Source organism: Melanaphis sacchari, unplaced genomic scaffold (assembly GCF_002803265.2).
Source record: "Melanaphis sacchari strain LSU unplaced genomic scaffold, SCAv2.0 Contig112_pilon_pilon, whole genome shotgun sequence".
Classification (NCBI taxonomy): domain Eukaryota; kingdom Metazoa; phylum Arthropoda; class Insecta; order Hemiptera; family Aphididae; genus Melanaphis; species Melanaphis sacchari.
Genome location: NW_020270434.1, coordinates 824,178 through 846,500, shown reverse-complemented (window position 1 = coordinate 846,500; position 22,323 = coordinate 824,178). Strand labels below are relative to the sequence as shown.

The 22,323-nt window shown below is 24.5% G+C and overlaps 1 protein-coding gene across 1 annotated transcript in view; it reads right to left on the bottom strand.

Moving 5' to 3' along the window:
- Positions 1 to 10,832, bottom strand: part of LOC112603879 (guanylate cyclase soluble subunit beta-1) — a 32,219-nt gene extending 21,387 nt beyond the window's left edge. Inside the window, exons 1-13 of the mRNA XM_025352679.1 lie at positions 10,739 to 10,832; positions 10,373 to 10,446; positions 10,167 to 10,267; positions 9,416 to 9,534; positions 9,195 to 9,350; positions 8,936 to 9,089; positions 8,072 to 8,229; positions 7,848 to 7,979; positions 7,656 to 7,738; positions 7,363 to 7,533; positions 3,591 to 3,828; positions 775 to 912; positions 456 to 613 (exon numbers count right to left, since the gene is read on the bottom strand). Coding sequence (XP_025208464.1) covers positions 456 to 613; positions 775 to 912; positions 3,591 to 3,828; positions 7,363 to 7,533; positions 7,656 to 7,738; positions 7,848 to 7,979; positions 8,072 to 8,229; positions 8,936 to 9,089; positions 9,195 to 9,350; positions 9,416 to 9,534; positions 10,167 to 10,267; positions 10,373 to 10,446; positions 10,739 to 10,741 — 1,685 coding nt within the window. The 5' untranslated portion in view covers positions 10,742 to 10,832. The remainder of the gene's footprint in view (positions 1 to 455; positions 614 to 774; positions 913 to 3,590; positions 3,829 to 7,362; positions 7,534 to 7,655; positions 7,739 to 7,847; positions 7,980 to 8,071; positions 8,230 to 8,935; positions 9,090 to 9,194; positions 9,351 to 9,415; positions 9,535 to 10,166; positions 10,268 to 10,372; positions 10,447 to 10,738) is intronic.
- Between the last annotated feature and the right edge of the window lie 11,491 nt (positions 10,833 to 22,323).

Below are 22,323 nucleotides of genomic sequence, written 5' to 3'. Positions count from 1 at the left end.
TATCTACTAACTCTCGCGGTATTCCGCTCCATAAAATTTGAATTTACGAGAAACAATATTATGTATAAACATTACATAATTTTTTATACAAACCATGGGTTTAGAACCAATATATGTTCTCTAAAAATATAAAATTTTTCAGGAGAATAATCTTAAACATCTAACTGTAGTGTTATCTTCTTTCATAACACATGATTTTTAACGATTATCAAATTTAAGTTTTACTGATAGAACATTTTATCTATAGTACCTATAATTTTTTTTTTTATTTAGATACTTACACATTTTTTGTTCTAAATCAAATGTCTTTTTCGAGGAAATAAAATTTGATTAAATAAAAGAGGATAGTCTAAAATGTCTAAACCAAAATATATAAAATAAATAATGATATCATAGGTACCAAAAATCATGATCATTATAGTATCATATAAATCAATATCTGTATAAACACTTACTTGTATGCGTTTTCTGAGACGTTGATTTTTCCTGGTATGCCAGTGGTCTCGGTCCTGCTGGTCAAATTTACGGTGTTGCCGAATAAACAGTACCGCGGCATCCGGTGACCAATTACTCCTGTTACCACCTCGCCGCTATGTATGCCTATTGTCAGGCGCTAGATAAATTGATTTTAGATAATGAAAAAAAAAAAAAAAATAGAAAAATAGTTTTTACGTGCAGACTAATATTGTGTATTATGAATTGTGTGGCTGTGTATATCATGTTATTGTGCAATGTACAAGCCGCAAGATATAATGACGCAACCTTTGTACTTACAACGGGCACACCATCCACTACGACCGTGTGACTGAGGTCCATCATGTCCAAAGCCAACCGAGCAATGCACCGGACATGCTCTTCGCAAGGTTCAGGAAGTCCGCTGACCGCCATGTATTTATCGCCCACAGTCTCCACCTGTATAATACACGAATATAATATTATAATACACTATTGGTTTCTACGAATAGGTACACATTATTGATATTGTCCATTATATAAAATGATTTTTCGCATTGTTGGTACGTACCCATTATAACATGAGGATTTTCGAAAATTTCAATTTAAAGGATTCTAATTACAGTACCAATTAATAATTAAATCTATTTATTTTAATTTATATTATTTATTCATACATCGACTGTAATGGAATTTCAAAATAAATGTTAAACCTTTAATTTAATTTGTTTAAAAAAAAAATTAAAAGTAAAATATTTGTTTTTATATTTATCAAATATTTGAATATTATTGTTCACAGTTATTAGTAATGTTACTGATAAGGAATAAATACTTAAACTAAGTTAGGTTAATTATAAGATCATAATTTGACAGACATATTAATAGTACGATATAGATTAAATGAACATCGCACCGTTGTCGTTATGTTTGACTGCGACGATGACAATAAATGCCTTTAAGTAAAATAATATTGATTTTTATGCTCGTTATTATTTAAATTAAACAGATTAAGAAAAATATATTAAATATACTTATGAAAATCAATGAAATATGCACGTTTTTTCCAAAAAATACGCATTTTAGTTTTTTAATTTTTAAACTTAGCATAATAGAGGTCTGCAATAAATCGAAAGTATATTGAACAATATGTAGCTTCTACAATTTTCATGTTTTAGTTATTACACTATTACTATACCGGATTCTTAAAATCGAGTGGAGTTATTATATATATATTATAAATAAGAAATAGCAATAAAAATACCCAACGTAAGTACTTCATAAAAAAGACTGTCTATTATAAAAAAAAAAAAAAAAAATGTAAGCAATTTATATAATTAAGTCTAATACTGTATGTAATTTATACGATTTGTTTAAAAAAAACTGTTTAAAATGATTATTAAACAACACACCATTAGAAAAACTCTATGATCTTGAAAGTTTTTAAAGATTGAAGAGTAAAAGTTTTTTTATATCCGGGTATCGTATAAAAACTATATTGAAAGTTGTAACTAACTTTTACATTTTGTTTTCAAACTAATTTAAACATATATACCTACTTCCTGAAATAAAAAGAGACATTTAAAATAAAAAATTGTTTTTCTTTTAAAAAGTTTTTAGAAATTAAAGATAATTTTATAAAATCCATTGAAAATATTATTTACTTATTTATTTTTTTCTCAACTCCTTAAGAACAAATGTTTATTTTTCTCTTGTATTTTAAAATATGTTTACATATGAATTGTTGTAACCTTCCAGGGAAAAAAAAACATTGATATTTTCTTTTAAATTGTTTAGAATATGTTTTGATTTGTTTATCAATAATCAATAATAATTGATAGACTGTTTGGAATTTACTTTTTCCACTGAATTCAAGAATACCAGCGTATTTAAGATTACTGTAAAAAACAAGAACCAAATGTATATTATTGTGTTCTTGCACATACCTTATAATAAATTGAATTCATTTGTCTCCAACTATAATATATTAGTCTCTGTAAGTTTATTTCGCATATATTTAAATAAAATTCTATTTTTGTAATTTTTTATCATTAGGTAAGTGAATATCTTGTCGTTAAAAAAGTTTATATACTATATATAACATACATTATTTAAAAGGTTCACCAACAAATTAATATCATATAATACGAAACTTCTATTTTATTAAAATAGATAGTTTTGCAAACTTTCACAAGTTTTATTCTACTCTCAAAGAAGAAAACTGTCATGAAATGTTATAAACCTTGTATAATTATTAAAGGAATCGACTATATACTTTTAAAATTTTTTTATTTTTTATTATCTTCTCAAAAAATCGTATTATTCCGTTTTCGAATATTGTATGTACATTTCATATTTTATTTATGTATACCATTTTCGATCGGCCACGTAATATTATCTTTCCTAAGTTTTAACCAATTAATTATATTTATTATATAGAAAACGTTTTAATGTAAACATGCGTATTCTACGAATGAATTTTTAACAGTATTTTTTTTTTTGTTCGTGGCAAGTCAACCGTACAGATGCATTGCAGCGCGAATGAATCTCTTCGTCATACACCACGACGATTTACGGCAATAATAACATCATCGGGGCCGTTCGACGTGTTTCCGATATAGATTTTCGATCGATCAATCTGCGTCTACGCCACGGTATCATCAATGCGGATTACATTATTATACTAATACATCCGGCGATGTTGGCAAATGCGTTGGAATAAATGACTGTTTTATAACGGCAATGCTTATCCAAAATACAACGATACAACGACATTAATCTAATACAGGGTGGTTCATCAAGTATATTCACGTCACCCGGTCTATCCATAAATGATGCACAATATATTTGAATTCAGGTTTTTAGAATTTTTTAATTAACTTAAAAACTAAAATATGGTCCTCAAGTATGTTTGAAAATTCTAAATACCAAAATAAACGAGTAACCATCAAAAGATAAAATTTTGGAGGACACGTGTGGTGAACCGTTCTGTATAAATGATGAGACGCTGTATCAGCCAGTTATACGTATGTCGTATATATTTGGATTTAAACCTGACAGAAGGGTAGTTGAAAGTAAAAGTTGTTGTGGAATACGTTTGTAATTTTTGATCTATACCTTTGCATTATAAAATAGCATACCTTGTAGACATTTGGGTTTTTCTTCGGATCGGTGAGCACGTCGAAAGCCGTGTAGAGCTGGTTGAGCATCCGAACGATTTTCATAGCGCCTTTCGAGTCTGCATGACCGGCACAATAGTCACTGAAGCCGACTATGCCGGAAAACAGCAGTGTCACGCATTCAAACCTTTTCGGTGGAACCGGTCGCTTATGCCGTAGCTCTGTCGCCACGCTGATCGGCAGCACGGAATACAGCAGTCTAAAACGACACGAAGCATCGCAGAAGATAAAAAACCTATTTTCGAGTATAGCACATTTCATTACTCCGAATGTTTCAGACTAACCAGAAAATAAGGGTAATTTAATAAAATACATATTCAAATTTAGAAATAACATTTAATTTTTATAAATGAGTATATGGGTATATTATCGTTAAAATTAAAATATCAAAAAATGACTTCCACGATAACCCGGGAAAGAGTTTATATAGTTAAATAATTTAAAGTTTTTTTTTTAGTTAAATTTGATTCATTCTTTATTGTCCATTTTTTATAGTTTTTAAGTATTTTCCCCAATCTCTATTTTGGTTACCATAAATGATTAACAGTTAAAAAATTAAAAACATTATAATAAAATTGTAAGAATTTTGATATTCGCATAGATTATAGATTGTTTTATATAACTTAATTAGAATGCACGAATAAGATATTAAATAGATATATAATAGAAATAACGAATTTGAATAATACAGTCGATGCAGGCCATTGATAATTTTTTATTTTTTATTTTTTATTCATAAATTAAGACGTATTCATGTTTACACTTGATTGCAGTTAACTAAATTATAGTCATTAGTCACCGCAATCTCACATCAAGGATTTTACATAAAATCATTTTTTTTAAATCCGAACGTTAACGATTGATTTATTATGATAAATACATGCGTAAAATAATATGTATCTTACCTATATTAACACTAAATATCTATTATATACTTGAGCACATTAAATAAAAAAAAAAAACTGTTCACTCACAATAGAGTACCTACAGTTAAAAATGTCAACAGCTTATTCAGACATACCCATTGCGCATGGATATGCTGAACTCTCCTCATTTCGTGTTGTACAAAGTTTTTATACTTAAATCGCATATTATTTGTATATGACATACAGTTTTAGTCCCCGGGGTAGCGATATTCAATAAAATGATATATCGCAATAATTATGTTTAATATTATATAGTTCTATATCTGTTGTACGATTCAGAATCGTTACTATAAAATACTCAGAAGTCTTGATTTGAAAAAAAAACCGCATCATTATAATTACTTAAAGTATTTTTCGTTTATTAAAATTTCCGATATTTAATATATGACTCAATTATTATAAAATTTATTATTTAATATCGATATTATTTCACAAGACTTAATAAAAATAATTTTTATAAATGAAAAAATTAATTTTGTTTTTTGTGGATTTTTTTCCGTGTGTTTTTATCTTTTAAATTCAGTAGAACTTATCAAATAATATTAATGTGGTTCGTAACGAAAAAATACGATTCAACATAACTGCTTATTTCATTTTGTGTGCATAAACCACCACCATGTCACAGTTATGTTGTAAAGCAATTCGTGTTTCATTTACCATGAGTGTGCGTGAGTGTATTGTATGTATGTATATATATATATATATATATATATATAAAGTAGATTACGGGGGGGATTTGCGACGAAAAAAGCTTCGTACGCCAAACTGAAGATTTCAATCTAAGATAGGCATAGAAGAAAGTTAGCCACAACGGATTTTCTTGGACTATTTAGATTTAATTCGTTTTTGATATAATATTCTACCTACATTAATATGTATAATATTATTTTATGACAAAAAAGCCATGACAAATTCTGTTTTTATAAAAATTTATAAGTATAAAGTGGGAAGTAAATAACTTTTTTTTATAAAATAAGAAATACTTATAATTAAATTATAAGTACGCGTTAAATTATTATTATTCAAATATTGCATGTTCAGAAATCTAACAAGAAACATTTTTTTTTTTAATCTTTAACCATTTTTATGACACGATTACATGAACCGTATTATACGTCTGATACCGTTACTAAAGCTATTATATATTGTTATAATATGCAATAAATAAAATATATTATATTATATTTGTCATTGGACTCTTACAAATTTTAAAATTTATTGTAATTAATAAATTGCAGTTGTATGATAGGTACCTATGAACAATGTGCTGAAAAGTACAAAAACAAATAGGTAAACATACTAATCAATATTTATAAATTTATTATCATGTAAAGTTTAGATATTTTTTGGTAAGGAAAAAGTATTAATATAAAAATCAAAGAAATTTAATTAGACCGAGAAGTAAGCAAAAAAAAGAAATAGTTTATTTCCAAGATCAAATAGAATATATTATTATTTCATCATTTTAAAACTTTCGGTTGTAATTTTTAATATGTGTATTAATATTGTTTGTATCAAATGAATTCAATTAATTTTAAAGTTCTACAAATTGTTTAACAGGTACAGTTTAAACTAATCGAAAAATATTATTTATATTTTACATTTCAACCTCTACAGTCGTAAGACTTTTTAAACAATAAATAAAACTAATTAAACACAATATAGACATTTTATAGCTTATGAATTCGTATCAACATTTTGAGAATTTAAATGAAATGAAAAGTAAAAACATTCAATTTTATTACAAATTTCAATATTATAAAATATAATTTATAATTATAATTTAGCAATTTTTATTAAATCCATAATAGTTGAAAATTTTAACCATTGTGTATTTTGTGTCAAACTTTTGTAAATACAATAAAAGTACCTATATATTTATATTTTTATCCATTAATTTAATATGTTTTAGACCAATATTATTTTTATAAATATTATGACTACCTACGTTTTAAAAACCATAGTTTTCTCAATTAACTCATAGTGTGTAGGTATAATGTTGTAAATAAATTATCAATTTTATCAACCAATATTTTATTGATCGATTAAAAATAATTTTGACATATAGTAGTAGTCAGTGTTAAATCTAGAAATGTCTTTAGGGGTTGGAGGGGGGTCATTTTTTTTTTTTATTAGTGAATGGTGATACATTTGAATATTATAAATTATACCTATTATTACAATTTACAATTTAGAAATTTTAAATTTAAATACAACTACAAAATAAATTAGAAATAAATAATTTAGTTTTAGTTTTTAAATTAATCTTAAATATTAAGATTAATATCTTAAAATTAAAATTATATTTTAACATATTTTAAATTGTATTATTATTATTTATTATAGTTTAAAAATTATAAATATTGAAAAAATTACGTGATAAATTAGAAACCTATTTTTATCAATTATTACTTTGTTGAAAGTTGTATTTGTCAGGGGGCCCAATGAGAATGAGTATACCTGGATTCATAACTGGTAATAGTAAACATAAATGATTCTCATCAAATTTACAAATTATTATTGCTACAAGTTTTATAATAATATTTATTTATTTTTTGAAATATACTACATATTTTGTAATATGTTTTGTTTTTTTTGTATACGTGCCTAAAATATTTAAATTCATTTTTACTATGACGTTATCGAACAAAACTCATTTGAATATTGGATGAACTTTTTATTTTATTTTATAAATTTCTTAAGTTTGCTTTTAATTATTTCAGTAAAAAAAATTATTAACTAAACACGTATCGCTGAATGTACACAGCTGGGTTTTTTTTACTCGAGGATTAACTATATTAAACTACCTGTCGGTTTTTTGTTTTTCGCTCTCCAGCTCTCTGTAAGTCTGCTGGAGTTTATCAGTTAGAAATTCCAAATCTCTGGTCAATTTGTAATCAGCTTCGAATTGTTCAGACATCAATACCAAATCCCTAGTGGCATCGTGCAAAGGTATATCACTGATATACAGGCCCCGTCTGGGACAAACAAACAAAATACACAATGTCAGTATTGATATAGTTGAATAACTTGACCTAACTTAAGAGAAGGTCATCTAATCAAAATATAAACGTATTAAAATAAATGTATTTGTATTAACTTGGTCAGATCATCGAGATTCACGACACTCGGATAGCATAAAAACAACATTAGATCCGTTTCCGGCACATACAGCATCTGGCCCTGTAAAAAATACCCAACGTTTTAATCATGGTATTATTTTTAAACCAACAGTTTATAAACGTATGCAATCTATGAAGTGTCCAAACTAATGAGCCTATCAATTATTTACTTTAAGACGCAGAGATATTGAACAACCATCGTTAGAGTCGCCGTTCATGACTCCCGGTTTTGTGTTAAGAACGTACACTGTGTTAATGTGCGCTAGAATGTTGTCGAATGTCAATTCCAAATGAGGTCTTACCTGTTCAACCAAGTCAACATTATTAATAATTATTTATTATGTTTGGTTGTATGTGTGTGTATGTGTGTGTATGTGTGTGCGTTAACACCTACGGGGTATAAGATTTGTGTTAATTTGCATGGTTCTGGCCCTTGTACCATGGGTATTACTCTGGTGATCGTGCAACCGGTTTGAAGGACGTTCAATTCTCTATCGAACATCAGATGGAATGGGAACACATGGCAAAACGTGGCTGGACTAATTTTCGGTTCTACAAAAACATAGCAAAGTCGTTACATTATATACGCTTATGATGTCGTTTTGCAACGCACTGTTATATATATATATTTAAATACATCAAAAATAATAACCCATGTTCCGGTCGATGGAACTATTATACCATATACTTTATATTTTTTTTTAAAAAAATGATATAATTTCATTATGTATTTTTTAATCACCTTATCAAAACACCGATATGATTTTTTTTTTTTGTTTAAAGTATTTACATAAGATATAAGTTTATTTTTTACTCAATTTCAGTTAAACATGCTTTGGATTTTTGATTATTCAGAGCTTTTTTATTTTGTTTATTCAATAAAATAAAGTAGAAATATTTTATAATTGCGAACAAAATATATTACCCAAGTTTATTTAGAAAAAATACGAATAATGATAGGTGTTTTGAATAGATTTTGTTAATTCAACATATTTAAAAATAGTTAATGCCAAGTGCCAATGATTTAAGTGTGGTATTAAAATAAAAATATTTGGTATACGTATACATTTTTTCGAATTTGATTAGAACCTTAAACAGCATACAATATTGTTACAGTATGACAAGTACACAACGACTCTAATTTCTCATATTTAGTAATTTAATCGATTTAAATAATGAAGATATTTATTATTTTTAGTTATATATATATATATATTGACGTTTAAATGTATGAAAAAAATGAACTTTTGATGATGACCTTGTGATAGTGTCTCGACTTCAGCTGTTTGATCGCTTTGACGTTGGTCTGTGGTGTTTTTATCGGTTATTAAGAACTGCACGTGATCACATTCTTCTTTAGTTTGTAATATCTCCACCTCCACTTCGGTGTTATGAAGTTTACTGGCGACGGTCTAAAATACACACACACAAAAAATGTATAAATAATATAAATCTGCGATACACTCACTCACTACATAGACTTTTTATTTTAAGTCATAAAATATTATTTTTACAACCTTAACAATCCCAATGACAATGTATTCCAATCCGGGACGGTCGGAATAATAGTGTAAGACAAGTGCGCCGTCCTCAGTCCTTTCTGTGCACCGGAAAGACGGTGCTCTCATACCTGGATACAGTGTACCCAAGTGATCGTGCAAAGCGTCCAGATTCTATGAAAACAATGGTGATAAATATTATCGTATTGCGCAAAGGATGTAAATCAAACAATGCGTACTTGAAGAAAGTCCCGGGGTGTGGCTCCAAGCACCTGTAGGATTTTATCGTAACCGGAATCCTGGCAAAACTCAAAAAACATCTTTCCGAACAGTTCTAATATGCTACTGGCGGGTAGTTCTAATGCATAAATACACGAAATTATATAACAATCTAGATTGTGGCTCATTAAAATATTTCAAACATAAATTTCATATGATCTTTTTTTTTTTTTAGTTTTATGTATAAGATAAACGACGAGTCATAGCTCTTATTATTATATTATACACACTTTTTCTCAAAACTGAATTCTATAATAAATATAAACGCATTTTCATTATATTTACTTTATTTACGCACAGTGAAAAATGCCGTAAGTATCTATTATACCTATTGTTTATTTATTTAAATTGCTTCACATTGTACAACCTAGTATGATCGTCGTATATACATTGCTTTTATGTTTCGCATAATCGAAATTTTTTTTTATTAAGATTAAAATTACATATTTTTTTAATCATATATTTTACATAATTTATTTTTATTCAGTGACACAAATTATTATATTGTTATGTATTTGAATATTTTTGAAATAATAAATAAAATAAATAAAATTAGGCAAAATAGTTAAAAAAATCAAATGATTCGTAACTTATATAATATTATCTATCAGATAAGAATACCTAAAAATCTATGTATTTATTTTTAAACATATAAATTCAGTTGATAAAATTTAAGTAAATCAAAACGTATTAAGAAGTAATCATATTTACCGAGAATTTGTGCGGCCGACGACACCAAATTATATGTAATTTCGTCATCGTAAATTTGTCTGACCAAGAACTGACCATCCATTGTAACCTCTGCATCTTTTCTGTAAACATTCAATTATATATGTTTAAAAAAAATATTATAACAAATAATTAATAGTCCGCTGAATTTTTGTATTTTATATTTTGTCTAATAATGCAGTACTCACTTGATTTTTTCCCATGTCTCTTCACCAAATGTTTTCAATACAAGTAGCTCTAAAGCGTAATTCACAAATCCGTACTAAAATATAAAATAAAATATAAAAAAATAATGATGTAATATATAAATAAATATAAACCACATATTACACACACACACACATATATACATATTATGTATCTCAGCGTAGTTAACAAGTCTTAGTCTATCATGTTTAATTTTCACGATTAATTTTATACAAATCCGTAAATCTCGTTATCTTAAAATAAAAATTAATGTTCCCTTATTATTAATAAAATAAATATCGTCTCAATAGACTTATGATGCTTTTTAACAACATAGATTTTTTGTTTGTGAAAATTGCTGTACTTACCATTATGATTTTATATTTGTTTTTAATATTTCGCCCAAAGATCGACAATTTCTCGACGAACTGGAGCGAAACACATACGTGCAGTTTTGTTGGCCGAGCGTATACTGACGAGGAGTACGAACATCGATTCATTGGCGCGCAGTTGCCGTCACTAGATGGCGTTAACCAGGGTAACATTATAATGAAAATAATAACAATGTACTGATGCAATTATGTCCAATGTATCAATGTGGTTAAAGACGATCGAATGAATGTACAAAACAGCGTAATGATTTATAATTTGAAAAAGCTATAGTTTTACATAGTTTACATTGTTTTTTTAATTTGAATATAATATCATACCTTACAATTAGTTATCTAATTTTGAGATGTTTAGGAAGCCGATTGGCTATTTACTATGATTTAGTAATTGTAAATTGTTAATTATTCAAACAAAACGTATAATATTTCTCCTGGTAAAATAAATTAAAAACAGTACAAGCATTCTATAACTAATTAATAATATTATAAGTGCCTAACCTACATACTAAAATATTATAGACACAAATAAAAACTTTTTGTATCAAGAGCAAACATGTCAACGAAATAATTGTGTATATAATTGTAATTAATGTGCTAAGTTTATTGCAATATTACATATTAGTTTCATTTATATTTTCGTTTTTGACAACAAAAGTCCTTTAAGCCAATTATTTTGAAATTAGTTCACGATTACAATATAAAAATTCATATTATTTATAACCTCGCGCTCATCCAACACAGTAATATGATTTACGAGTAGGTAGGTATAGTAGGAACGGTAAGGTATAATAATATAATATGTAATATGCGTATATGAGTTTTTTCGTTGTGTTTATTATTATTTTTTTTTTTTTTAAAAGCCCATACAAATTACAATACGTTTTTCATATACGGGTTTCCTGATACTTCACCTCGTTCTAAAAATATAATTTCATATTACTTTTTTTTTTTTTAAAACCATAACGTTATTTACTTGACACATGACATAACAGACAACGACTCTTTTTTCTTTATAGCCTAAATATATTTACATTTATTTTTCTTTTTAAACATGTAAACAAATATTATTGTTTTTAATTAGTTTTATTTTTGTTGAATTTTCGAATTTAACCATGGGAGTTTTACTTATTTTTAGTTTGGGAAATTCTTCTTTAAAAGTACAATAATGTTCTGGTAATTAACATCTTCCTTTTCAAAACTATTAAGCATATGATAATCTAATTGATTTTTTTTTTTTTTTTAATTAGTTAAAATTTCATAAGACTAAGGATTTAATAATGTAATAATTATAATATACTAAATTTGAATTTAGATATATTTTCGACCAAAACAAGCACAATATTATATTATGTAATGTTAATAGGTAAAAATACACTATTATGATAACTAAAAATTAAATTGTAATGTCATTATTATCTTTAAAATTATTATAATATAAAAGTTAAAAACATTTGGAATTATTACTTTTTAAAATTTAAAAGATTTAGTTTTGCCATTATTGAAAAAATAGTTTATTAACTATTATATTAATTAATTGTGAATTTGTGATCTGTTAGTTAAATCTTAATATTATTAAAACGCAAAAATATTGATGAAAAACCAGAAATTTATTTATTAGATTTTAAATAGAGTAATAATTGTATGTGTATATGAAGATAATTTATCATTTCATCAGTGTGCTTAAGTGTATAAAGTATAACACTATGATTGACATAAAATATATTTTAAAATTGTGTTGTACTTTTACAAATACTTATTCTTATTAATGCACACTTTACACGGTTAAAATATTTATTTTTGGACTGTTATTGAGTTGGCGTATAATTTACTATAGTATATTGTTAATGTAATAATTTATGTTTAATATCTTTCCAGCTAAAAAACCATGTGATACACGTCATAATACAAAATAATAAATTAATAAAACATCATAATTAGTAAATAATAAGACAAATAAATACAATATGAAATAAAATAATTAAGTTTTAACTAGTAAAAAGTTGTGAAACTGTCACAATTTATGAAAATTTTGAAAAGTTTATAAACGCTCTGTTAAAAATATAAGTAATATATACTGTAATTTATTGTGGTTTTCAGAATAATTATTAAAATAATAATTAATGTTATAGATAATTATCTAATGGTAGAATATTATCTAAAAATGTTTCTTATTTTTAATAAAAAAAAAAAAAAATAACGTTAATTGAATTAAAGGAAATCGGGTATAATTTTGAGTTTATGACATTGGTTCATTAATAATATTAATATTGCATAATCATAGAACTATTTTTTATTTCATCAAATTATTCTAAATTATATTGATTTGCTTTTTATTTAATATACTATTGTGTAAGAGATAAAATTCAAATTTATTCAATTAATAATTTTTTGTTTTTAAATTTAAATTCAAATAAACTATACTTCAATCACAAGGTATTTTACTTTAAAATTGTGCTCTTATATTTTATTTGTTTAAACAATATATTTTATGTTAAACTAAAGGAATAATATTAAATGATACTGTTTGATTTTGTAATGAATATACTGTTCGAATAATTGTAATAATTATACATTTTGTGTATAATATCATACCATACAAATAATAATTAAGAGAAGAAATTTCGATTTTGAAGATAATTTATATCATACTTTAATTATCTTTTATAAGTCTTATTTATTTTTTTAAATTCTATTCAAATTTGATAAGAAATATTGATAATTTATTGATAATTTTGGTTTCCCTATATGTCCTATATATTTTTTTATACTTATAAATTATAAATATACACCTCATTTTTCTAGTCAAAAAAAAATATATGTCTTAGCGTATTTCTGTGAATGTTTGCGTTAAATAGTTGAACGTATATATATAGGGATGCCATTAATTACTTATGTATCTAGTCTATTTCAACTTATTCTGTTATAACGTGTCACGAATGAACCGTTTATAATATATATGTCGTAGCCACTTGATGAAATTGATCTTTTCATGAAAAGATGACCATTTCATGAAATGGAAACAGATTTTTTACACTTCGTGAAGTTCGAAAATATTTCACAATATGGTCACTTTTTCATGAAATGGTCACACTAATTTAACATCGTGTAATTTTTTTTCACAATGTGGTCGTTCACTTTGTGTACTGAAAATTGAAATACAATATTTATTACACACGTAAATGTACAAGCTTTAATAAACATAAATGTAAGTTATTTTTATCTAAAGAACACATAAAGTTTGATTATATCCGTAACTAGGTAAAATATTATAAATATAATAAATATAATAAATATAATTATATTATAACTAGGTAGGTACGTGACACGTGTCCATATAAAATAAAACAAATATTATCTATATTCTATACGAATATTATACTGCAATTACCGGACTATCCGAAATGTGTAGATAATATTTTATTGGTTTTGATAAAAGTCATAATAGGATAATGTCATACCAGTATTTTAGTTATACTTTGATGCTCAAGTTTTTAGTAATTGCTGTGTGGATCATTCGATCGTATTCTATTACAATTATCTACTGTCATTGATTTTTTAGGAAGAAATAAATTTGAATTTTAACAAACTTTGAAAATTGTTTAAAAATCAATGGCTTAACCTAATTCAAAGTTTTAAACGCTTAAATTATTTTTAAAAATTTATTTATAAAATATATCTTGGAATTTAAAAAAAAAAAAGAGTTTTTACATTTGTTGATTGGTCAAATAGACGAGTTACACTATGTATTATAAGAAAACAAATAAATAAACTTAGTAGGTATAATGTATATGTAGGTACTTACGTTAATTTAGCGTCAGTAATTTCCATAATTATCGACTCGATTTTTTTCAGATGTATATGGCTTTTTACCAGGCTTATCCAAATAATATTTATCCATTTTTTGATAAAACTCAGTTTTTTTCATTAAAGTTATCCATTTTTAATATACTACGTAGAGATAGAATACAGTAGATAATTGTAATAGAATACGATCGAATGATCCACACAGCAATTATTAAAAACTTGAGCATCAAAGTATAACTGAAATACTGTTATGACATTATCCTATTATGACTTTTATCAAAACCAATAAAATATTATCTACACATTTCGGATAGTCCGGTAATTGCAGTATAATAGTCGTATAGAATATAGATAATATTTGTTTTATTTTATATGGACACGTGTCACGTACCTACCTAGTTATAATATAATTATATTTATTATATTTATTATATTTATAATATTTTACCTAGTTACGGATATAATCAAACTTTACGTGTTCTTTAGATAAAAATAACTTACATTTATGTTTATTAAAGCTTGTACATTTACGTGTGTAATAAATATTGTATTTCAATTTTCAGTACACAAAGTGAACGACCACATTGTGAAAAAAATTACACGATGTTAAATTAGTGTGACCATTTCATGAAAAAGTGACCATATTGTGAAATATTTTCGAACTTCACGAAGTGTAAAAAATCTGTTTCCATTTCATGAAATGGTCATCTTTTCATGAAAAGATCAATTTCATCAAGTGGCTACGACATATATATTAAGGTGGTCCTTATTTTTTCAATATAATTTTTTTTAGACAGTATACCCCTTAATTTTGTTAAGTTAAATAAGTAAGTTATTTTGGAAAAATTTGGAAAGTCTCAATCAACCCCTTCTGGTGCTACATCGGGGTTAAATATGACAAAATTCTTATTATTTTATTTAATTCAAAAACTATCGTACTTAGTGTAAAAATTTAAAAACCTAAATTATATATTTTATTATTGTCTACAAAAAACTATTTTATAAACACTTTTGTAAGTCCATAATTTTTTCAAAACAAATTGATAATATATTAAATTTGTTAACATTTGGTGCCTAGAATTTATGAATATGTATTTTTCTTATCATTTGATTTAAGGAAAAATAAATAAATAAAATATTAATTTTCATGGTTACTAAGATATAATCTAAAACGTTTAGAAATAATTTATTATTTATTAATTATTTTAAGATATTTTCTTTTATTAATAGATGTTAAATAAAATGTTTCTAACAATATTAATAGTTTAGTTTAAGTATAGGTTTTTACATGTGTCTAATATTTTTTCTTTAAAATAACTTCAATAATTCTAAATAAACTTTACTAGTTCATGTTCTTAATAATATATAGTAAAATATATAGTTATTGGCTTAAATTTAATACAATAATGAGATTTTAAATCAACCAATATATATTTTATGCATATTATAATTAATAAATGTATAATTCTTTAAGTAGTATATTTTTATTTTTTTTATTGATGTCTTGTAATTATTTGTTTATTTAAAATTTTTATCAATTACAAAAATAAATAAATTATAAATAACTTTAGACGCAGACATATATAATTCAATGAGATTTTTATTTTATATATGACTTTCGCTATAGTTCCTAAAGGTTTATTAAAAAATTATATGTTTGCTGTTGTTTAATTAAAATTATGATTAATAACAAATAGGTACATAGTTACATATTTTACAAAACGTTTCTAGTTATTATTAAATTGTATTATCTCATATATTCTCAAAACAATTGCAAAACTTAATGAAACAAAAACAATGACAAGTTTAATGAATAGTCTGTCATTAATCAGTATAAACTAATTAAATTAAAACAACTAAAATGATTTACTATTGAAATTCAAACAAATCACGATAGCCAATAGGTACCTCACAGAATATATATGTTCATGGAAATAGGACACATTTAAGTTTGCACGTCTTTACTTAAATAATTTACACTTTGAATGAGTGAATGTGTGGTGCATATTATATAACTATACGTTGACTGCGACAAAAAATATTTCTGAAAAATACTGTGGCGAATAAAATGTATTGATTTTCATTCATTTATTTTTAATAAAGATATACGGTTATTTAAAGTTGTTTTAAGTAATGCGAGATTTTTTATTAAAATCAAATGTATGAGTGATTAATGTATGTTTCAAGTAAACACTAAGTATCCTCATAGTTGCATTAAAAAGAACCATATATTAATAATTAAATATCTTTCGTATAAATAAAACTTATTTCATGTTATTTAAGAAATATTGTATTATTTATTTATTTTCTTTAATAAACAAAACAAATGTTCACCTACTACAAGTTTGAATGTGCACGAGCCTCCTGGGATTTTGAGATATAATCTTTGAAAATGGTTTTTTAGAAACTTGCAAAACACATTTTCAATATTTTTATAATAGTAAAATAAATCGGAAAACTAAATCTTAAAAATACAATCTTTACTAAAGGAGCATACGTCTATATTTTTATTTAAAACAAATTGTATACATACATTTAAAGATTAAATACATTATCAAATTTAATGTATTATGGATGAATTAATATTATTACACTTTTATTTTTACGCTATTAATTTAATTTATCCAGTTATGTAAAATATATCTTAAATAAAAAATTAAAACAAAATACTCAGTTTATAATTAAATTAAAAATTAATCAGAAATATTCTGATTACATTGCATAAAAAACGGTTTATACGATACGGAACATGACACTTAAAAAAAGGTAATGAAAATTGATAGATTATCGAACTTAAGTTAGAAAATTAAATTTAATCAAAGATTTAAAAGAAGTGGTTTCTTCTTTTCAACAACTTAAATCATGATGTTATCATGTAAAGAATTATGTTAATATAGGTCAGATAATATCAGAAACATTAAAGTTATTATAATTAATAAATACATGATGCTCTGAAATGGTATTATAAATAATTTATAATTTATTTTTAAACTTGAGTCGTGAATCATGCAAAGATATACTAAGTAATAGGTACTTGATAAATTTAAAAAATATTATTTTAGTTTAGGATTCAATTGATTCTAGTTGACAAACCACCGTCTAAATCCAAAACCATAAAAAAGGCATGAATTATTTTTTTTCATAATTTTCTAATAAATATGTATATTATATAGTTTAAAGAGTATTTAACTTTAAAGGGTGCTAATAATAATGTGGAATTTTTATATAAGTGGTCTACGGGTGAAATATAATTTATCGAAGTGGTAAAGCTTTTAGACTTTTAAGTCTTGAAGTTCTACATTTGACGCTAAACAAAATATCCTCTTAAATGTTTCTATATTTTATAAATAAGTTGCAATTTAAATAATCATTATAATGTATTACATTTAATAAATCCACGAATTCGATTGATCTTTCGATGGATTATTGGTTTAGATGTAATTCAACTAAGTATAATGAAAAGTACTCAAATTGAGTAAATTTTTAAAATGTTATAGTGACTTTTTTAAAGTAGGAATAAACTTTATATATATATTTGTGTGTATTTAATTTTTTTATTTGGTACATTATTAACAACTAATTGGAGACATCACTTTGTTTAAGTTTTTGTGATATCAGTCATTAGTGCTAATAGGTGTCTTTGGTGACTTAGATGATTATTTTTTTGCACTAATAATACATAATATCATACTGTAGTTTTTAGTGTATTTTTTACGATTATTTTTATACTCTTTCGTATTATTGTCTGAGTTACTATTTGGGTCAGCATAGGGATATTTATTTTTATGTCATGAGTCGGTTATATTGGTTTGGATATTCGGTGTCATTTATAATTTATGTATGAATTTTTTTGTTAAATATTTATGAATTAAAATAATAATAATTAATAAAATAAAGATACTTGTATATTTGTATAATATATTTTATATGTATTTTTGCATATATTATATTTTTATGTTTTTTTGTATTCAGGACAAGTGGGTTTATATGGTTAACTGCACAATTCACAATTCACGCAGTTCAAATGATCGTATTAAAGCAAATTTTTTTGAAAATTATTGTAGTTGATGACCAGTGTTGTGGTGGATGGGTAAAAGGATCACTTTGAAAGAATACTACGTTAGTAGTGCCTGCTGCTGTTTCAGTTGTGGGATAGGTGTGTACTGTAGATGGAAGTGTTTGTGACATGTACTAACATTAATTAAACTATACTTAACAGAAAAAAAAATGTAATAATTCTTAAACTTTCTCTTTTATCTATTAAGTATTATGATTTATGACATTTAAAATGTAATAAACAATAAAATTCAAAAATCTAATCAAATGCCAACAGAGGATTAAATTTTTTTTTTTTATGTAGATGTAATAGTAGTGTATTATAATATATAGGTAAGTACTTGTATTTATACTTGAAATTGGAAAAATATAATCTTATCGATTTTTTATGATTTACTATGATTATTATAAGTTTATTAACTATTCTTTTGTTCATTTTGATTTTCTAAACATTTATAATTAAGATAATATGAAGTTCAATAGAATTGTAATATTATATTAGGTACTTTTTTTTTTTTTTTTTTTTTTTTATTAAGCAATATTTTTATTTCCCTATAGTTATAATTACATACTTATTTATTTTTTAATTATTTATTTTGAGGTAGACTAATGTGCCAAACTATTTCGACCTAGTTCTGAAAAAAAAATACCTTTAAGTTTAATAATATTATATAATTAATAATTAGGTAGATATTTAATTATTTGTGTAATAACTAATAAATATAAAAAAAAAAAATCAATTTGTCATACATACATATTATTATAATTCATAAACAACAATTTATATTAATAATAAATATAAACACGGTACATACAATTATAATTAAGGCCTAACGGTACCTAAATAATACATCAATACATGATGTTTATACGCAAAAAAAAAAAATGGTCATCGTTTTTTACATTCCTAATATAAATTTATTAATGAATAACAACAAACACTTATACTATGAAAAAATAAAAAAAATATAAAAGGACTACATCCAAATAGATTCATCCAGACAACTAGGAAAAAACAAATAATTTTAAATATTCGTAAACACATCACATTCTCTCGTAACTTATCACCAAAGAACCTAAACAATTGTGTGAAATATGTAAAATTCCTATTTCAATCATACTCTGCTCTTCATCATGTCATCTCTTTAACGATACAACATTGCCAGAAGTCCTCAATCAAACTAACATTGCAAAAATCTTCAAATTTTTCTTAAACAAAATAATTTAAATACAAATATATAATGTGCTTTATTTAATGAATTTTTGAATATTATAAATCCTTTTACATGTGTACCTTTTTAATTGTATCATCTCTTAGCCTCATGATAGGCTAATTATCTTTGTAATTGAAGCCTTAATTCAAATTACAAAAAAAAAAAAAAAATATATATAAATATTATAGCCATCGAATGATGTATAGACTATTTTTTTTAATACATAATGAAATGCAATGTAACTAAATCAATAAGTTCATCTTTAGTAAATAGTAAAATTAATTTAATAAATTTAGATTAGGTTATACTGGACTTAGTAACATCGGCGGTGTCGTATAAAGAACTTATTGTGTTCTTATTGTGGCGCAGCCACAACAAAAAACCGTTCGGAAAACACCCGAGAAGAAATTTTTTGTTCTTCTCCAAAATCCGCGTGTTTTTTTTCGATCGTAGCCTCGTGTTTTTGATAACATCCTTGTGGTATCATCGGTGACTTCAAAGATAAAATTGGCCGACTTAAAGTGCTATATGGCCATAAAACGATAATCGGTGATGGTAGACCGAATACCGATATGATATGGTCGATTTCCAAATCGAGACTGTCGATAACTGATCGACACAACTTCTTATAATTGTTTATTACTGTAATAGGCACTATTAAACTTAGACAAAAAGACTATACACAGGAGTAAGAGCTGCTCGTATTGCAGAATATTAATTAACTGTTAATGATTTGAGACGATAAATAAATTCTAAAATTATTGTTTATTTTTCTTGTATAGTCAAAAATATAAAATAATAACACATACGTATACTAATAATAACAAAAATTTTTTTTAATAAAAACCTACAATATTTTTAAAATTATTATACAATAAATTATCGAGATACCCATTATTGAAAATTTATCGTATGTAATAAGTGTTACTCAAAATCCTAACCTATCATAAATGGTTAAAAATGATTTATCAATGCTACCAGTGTATCTTTATTGCCTTCGAGTAAAATAAAATCACCGTTTTAATTATTAAGAAATTTATAATTACTGATAACTAAACATAAATCTGATAATGCACCCCATAGAATTTTATTTGGTTCACAAGTGTAAATTTTATCTTAGTAATTTTATTGTACGTAAATGTTTGATAAAAAGTTACAGATATTTTTTAATATACCTTAAGTATAATTATTATTTCTCTATTTAGATAAATATTTATAAATAATAATTCATACGATACAAAATTTTAAATAAAACATACAAATTAATTTTCATAGCTTTTAATTTAAATATTATTGTGTCTTCGGTAAGACGCTGGCTGTAATTGTTTAGTGCTTATTGTTATGGCACTGTATTAAAAAATATAGTATAAACTAAATTAATCAGATATTTTGTGTTTAGGATTTCTTAATTTGGATATTGATGAATATTAGTATAGATCTGAAAAATCAACTTTATTATACAGAGACTAGAGAGTTATTAAATTTATAAATTCTTCTTATTATTTTTTCACATAATAAGCTATACTTGAAATTAATTTAAGAGCATAAAAATATGATAAATATTTTTTGGCTTGATGTATAAATAATAACATAAAATGTACACATAGCTTATTATTTTTATACATTTTTTTTCTTGTATTATAATACGATATAGTAATAATAAAATATATATGTATTTATATTATTACTATGTTGTTTACTATGGTTAATATAATTGGCATAACTGTAGCTTGCATTGTTATTTATTATATTATACCGTGAGGGACATTATCATATATATTATATGTTACAGTTACACTTTTTTAACTTTTAACTTATTTTATTTAGTTAAACATATTTTTCATTAAAATGCGTATTAAAACTATATGCATATATTAAAGTCTTAAATAATATAATAGGATATGGTCATGGTGTTGTTATTGCCTATGTCCAGTGTTGTTATGTTATTCAAACATGTAATAATAATGATGATATCTATTTTTCTTGCGGCTATTTCAACAAAAACAAATATTTGATGAATATAAATTTGAAATATTTTATTTTTAAAAATTAGAATACTCTTGTGTTTAGGAGTCATAACTCATAAATCATAATAAATGTCAAAGAATCGTTAAATGAAATGAATAATATTTTTTATGTGATTGGTATTTAAATTATATTTATTTACAACGTTCTAAACATTATTAAATAAAAACTTTTTCCAGCTTTTAGTTAGAGTATTAATACTATTAATAGACATATAAAAATATAATATCATCAATTGTTTAAAAAGTGAACGGTATTATAACAGCTCATGTTAATATTTATATTATTTTTACAATTGCATGTTGAAATAATTATGAACTCAACATTATTCTTCATAAATATGTGATAAAGTTCGGTTAATTTAATTTAATTCTAGTTAGACAATTAACTTTTCCATAATTTATGAGTTTGTAATAACTTAAATACTACGTTTATATTACATTTTTACAAAAAGTTATTATAATT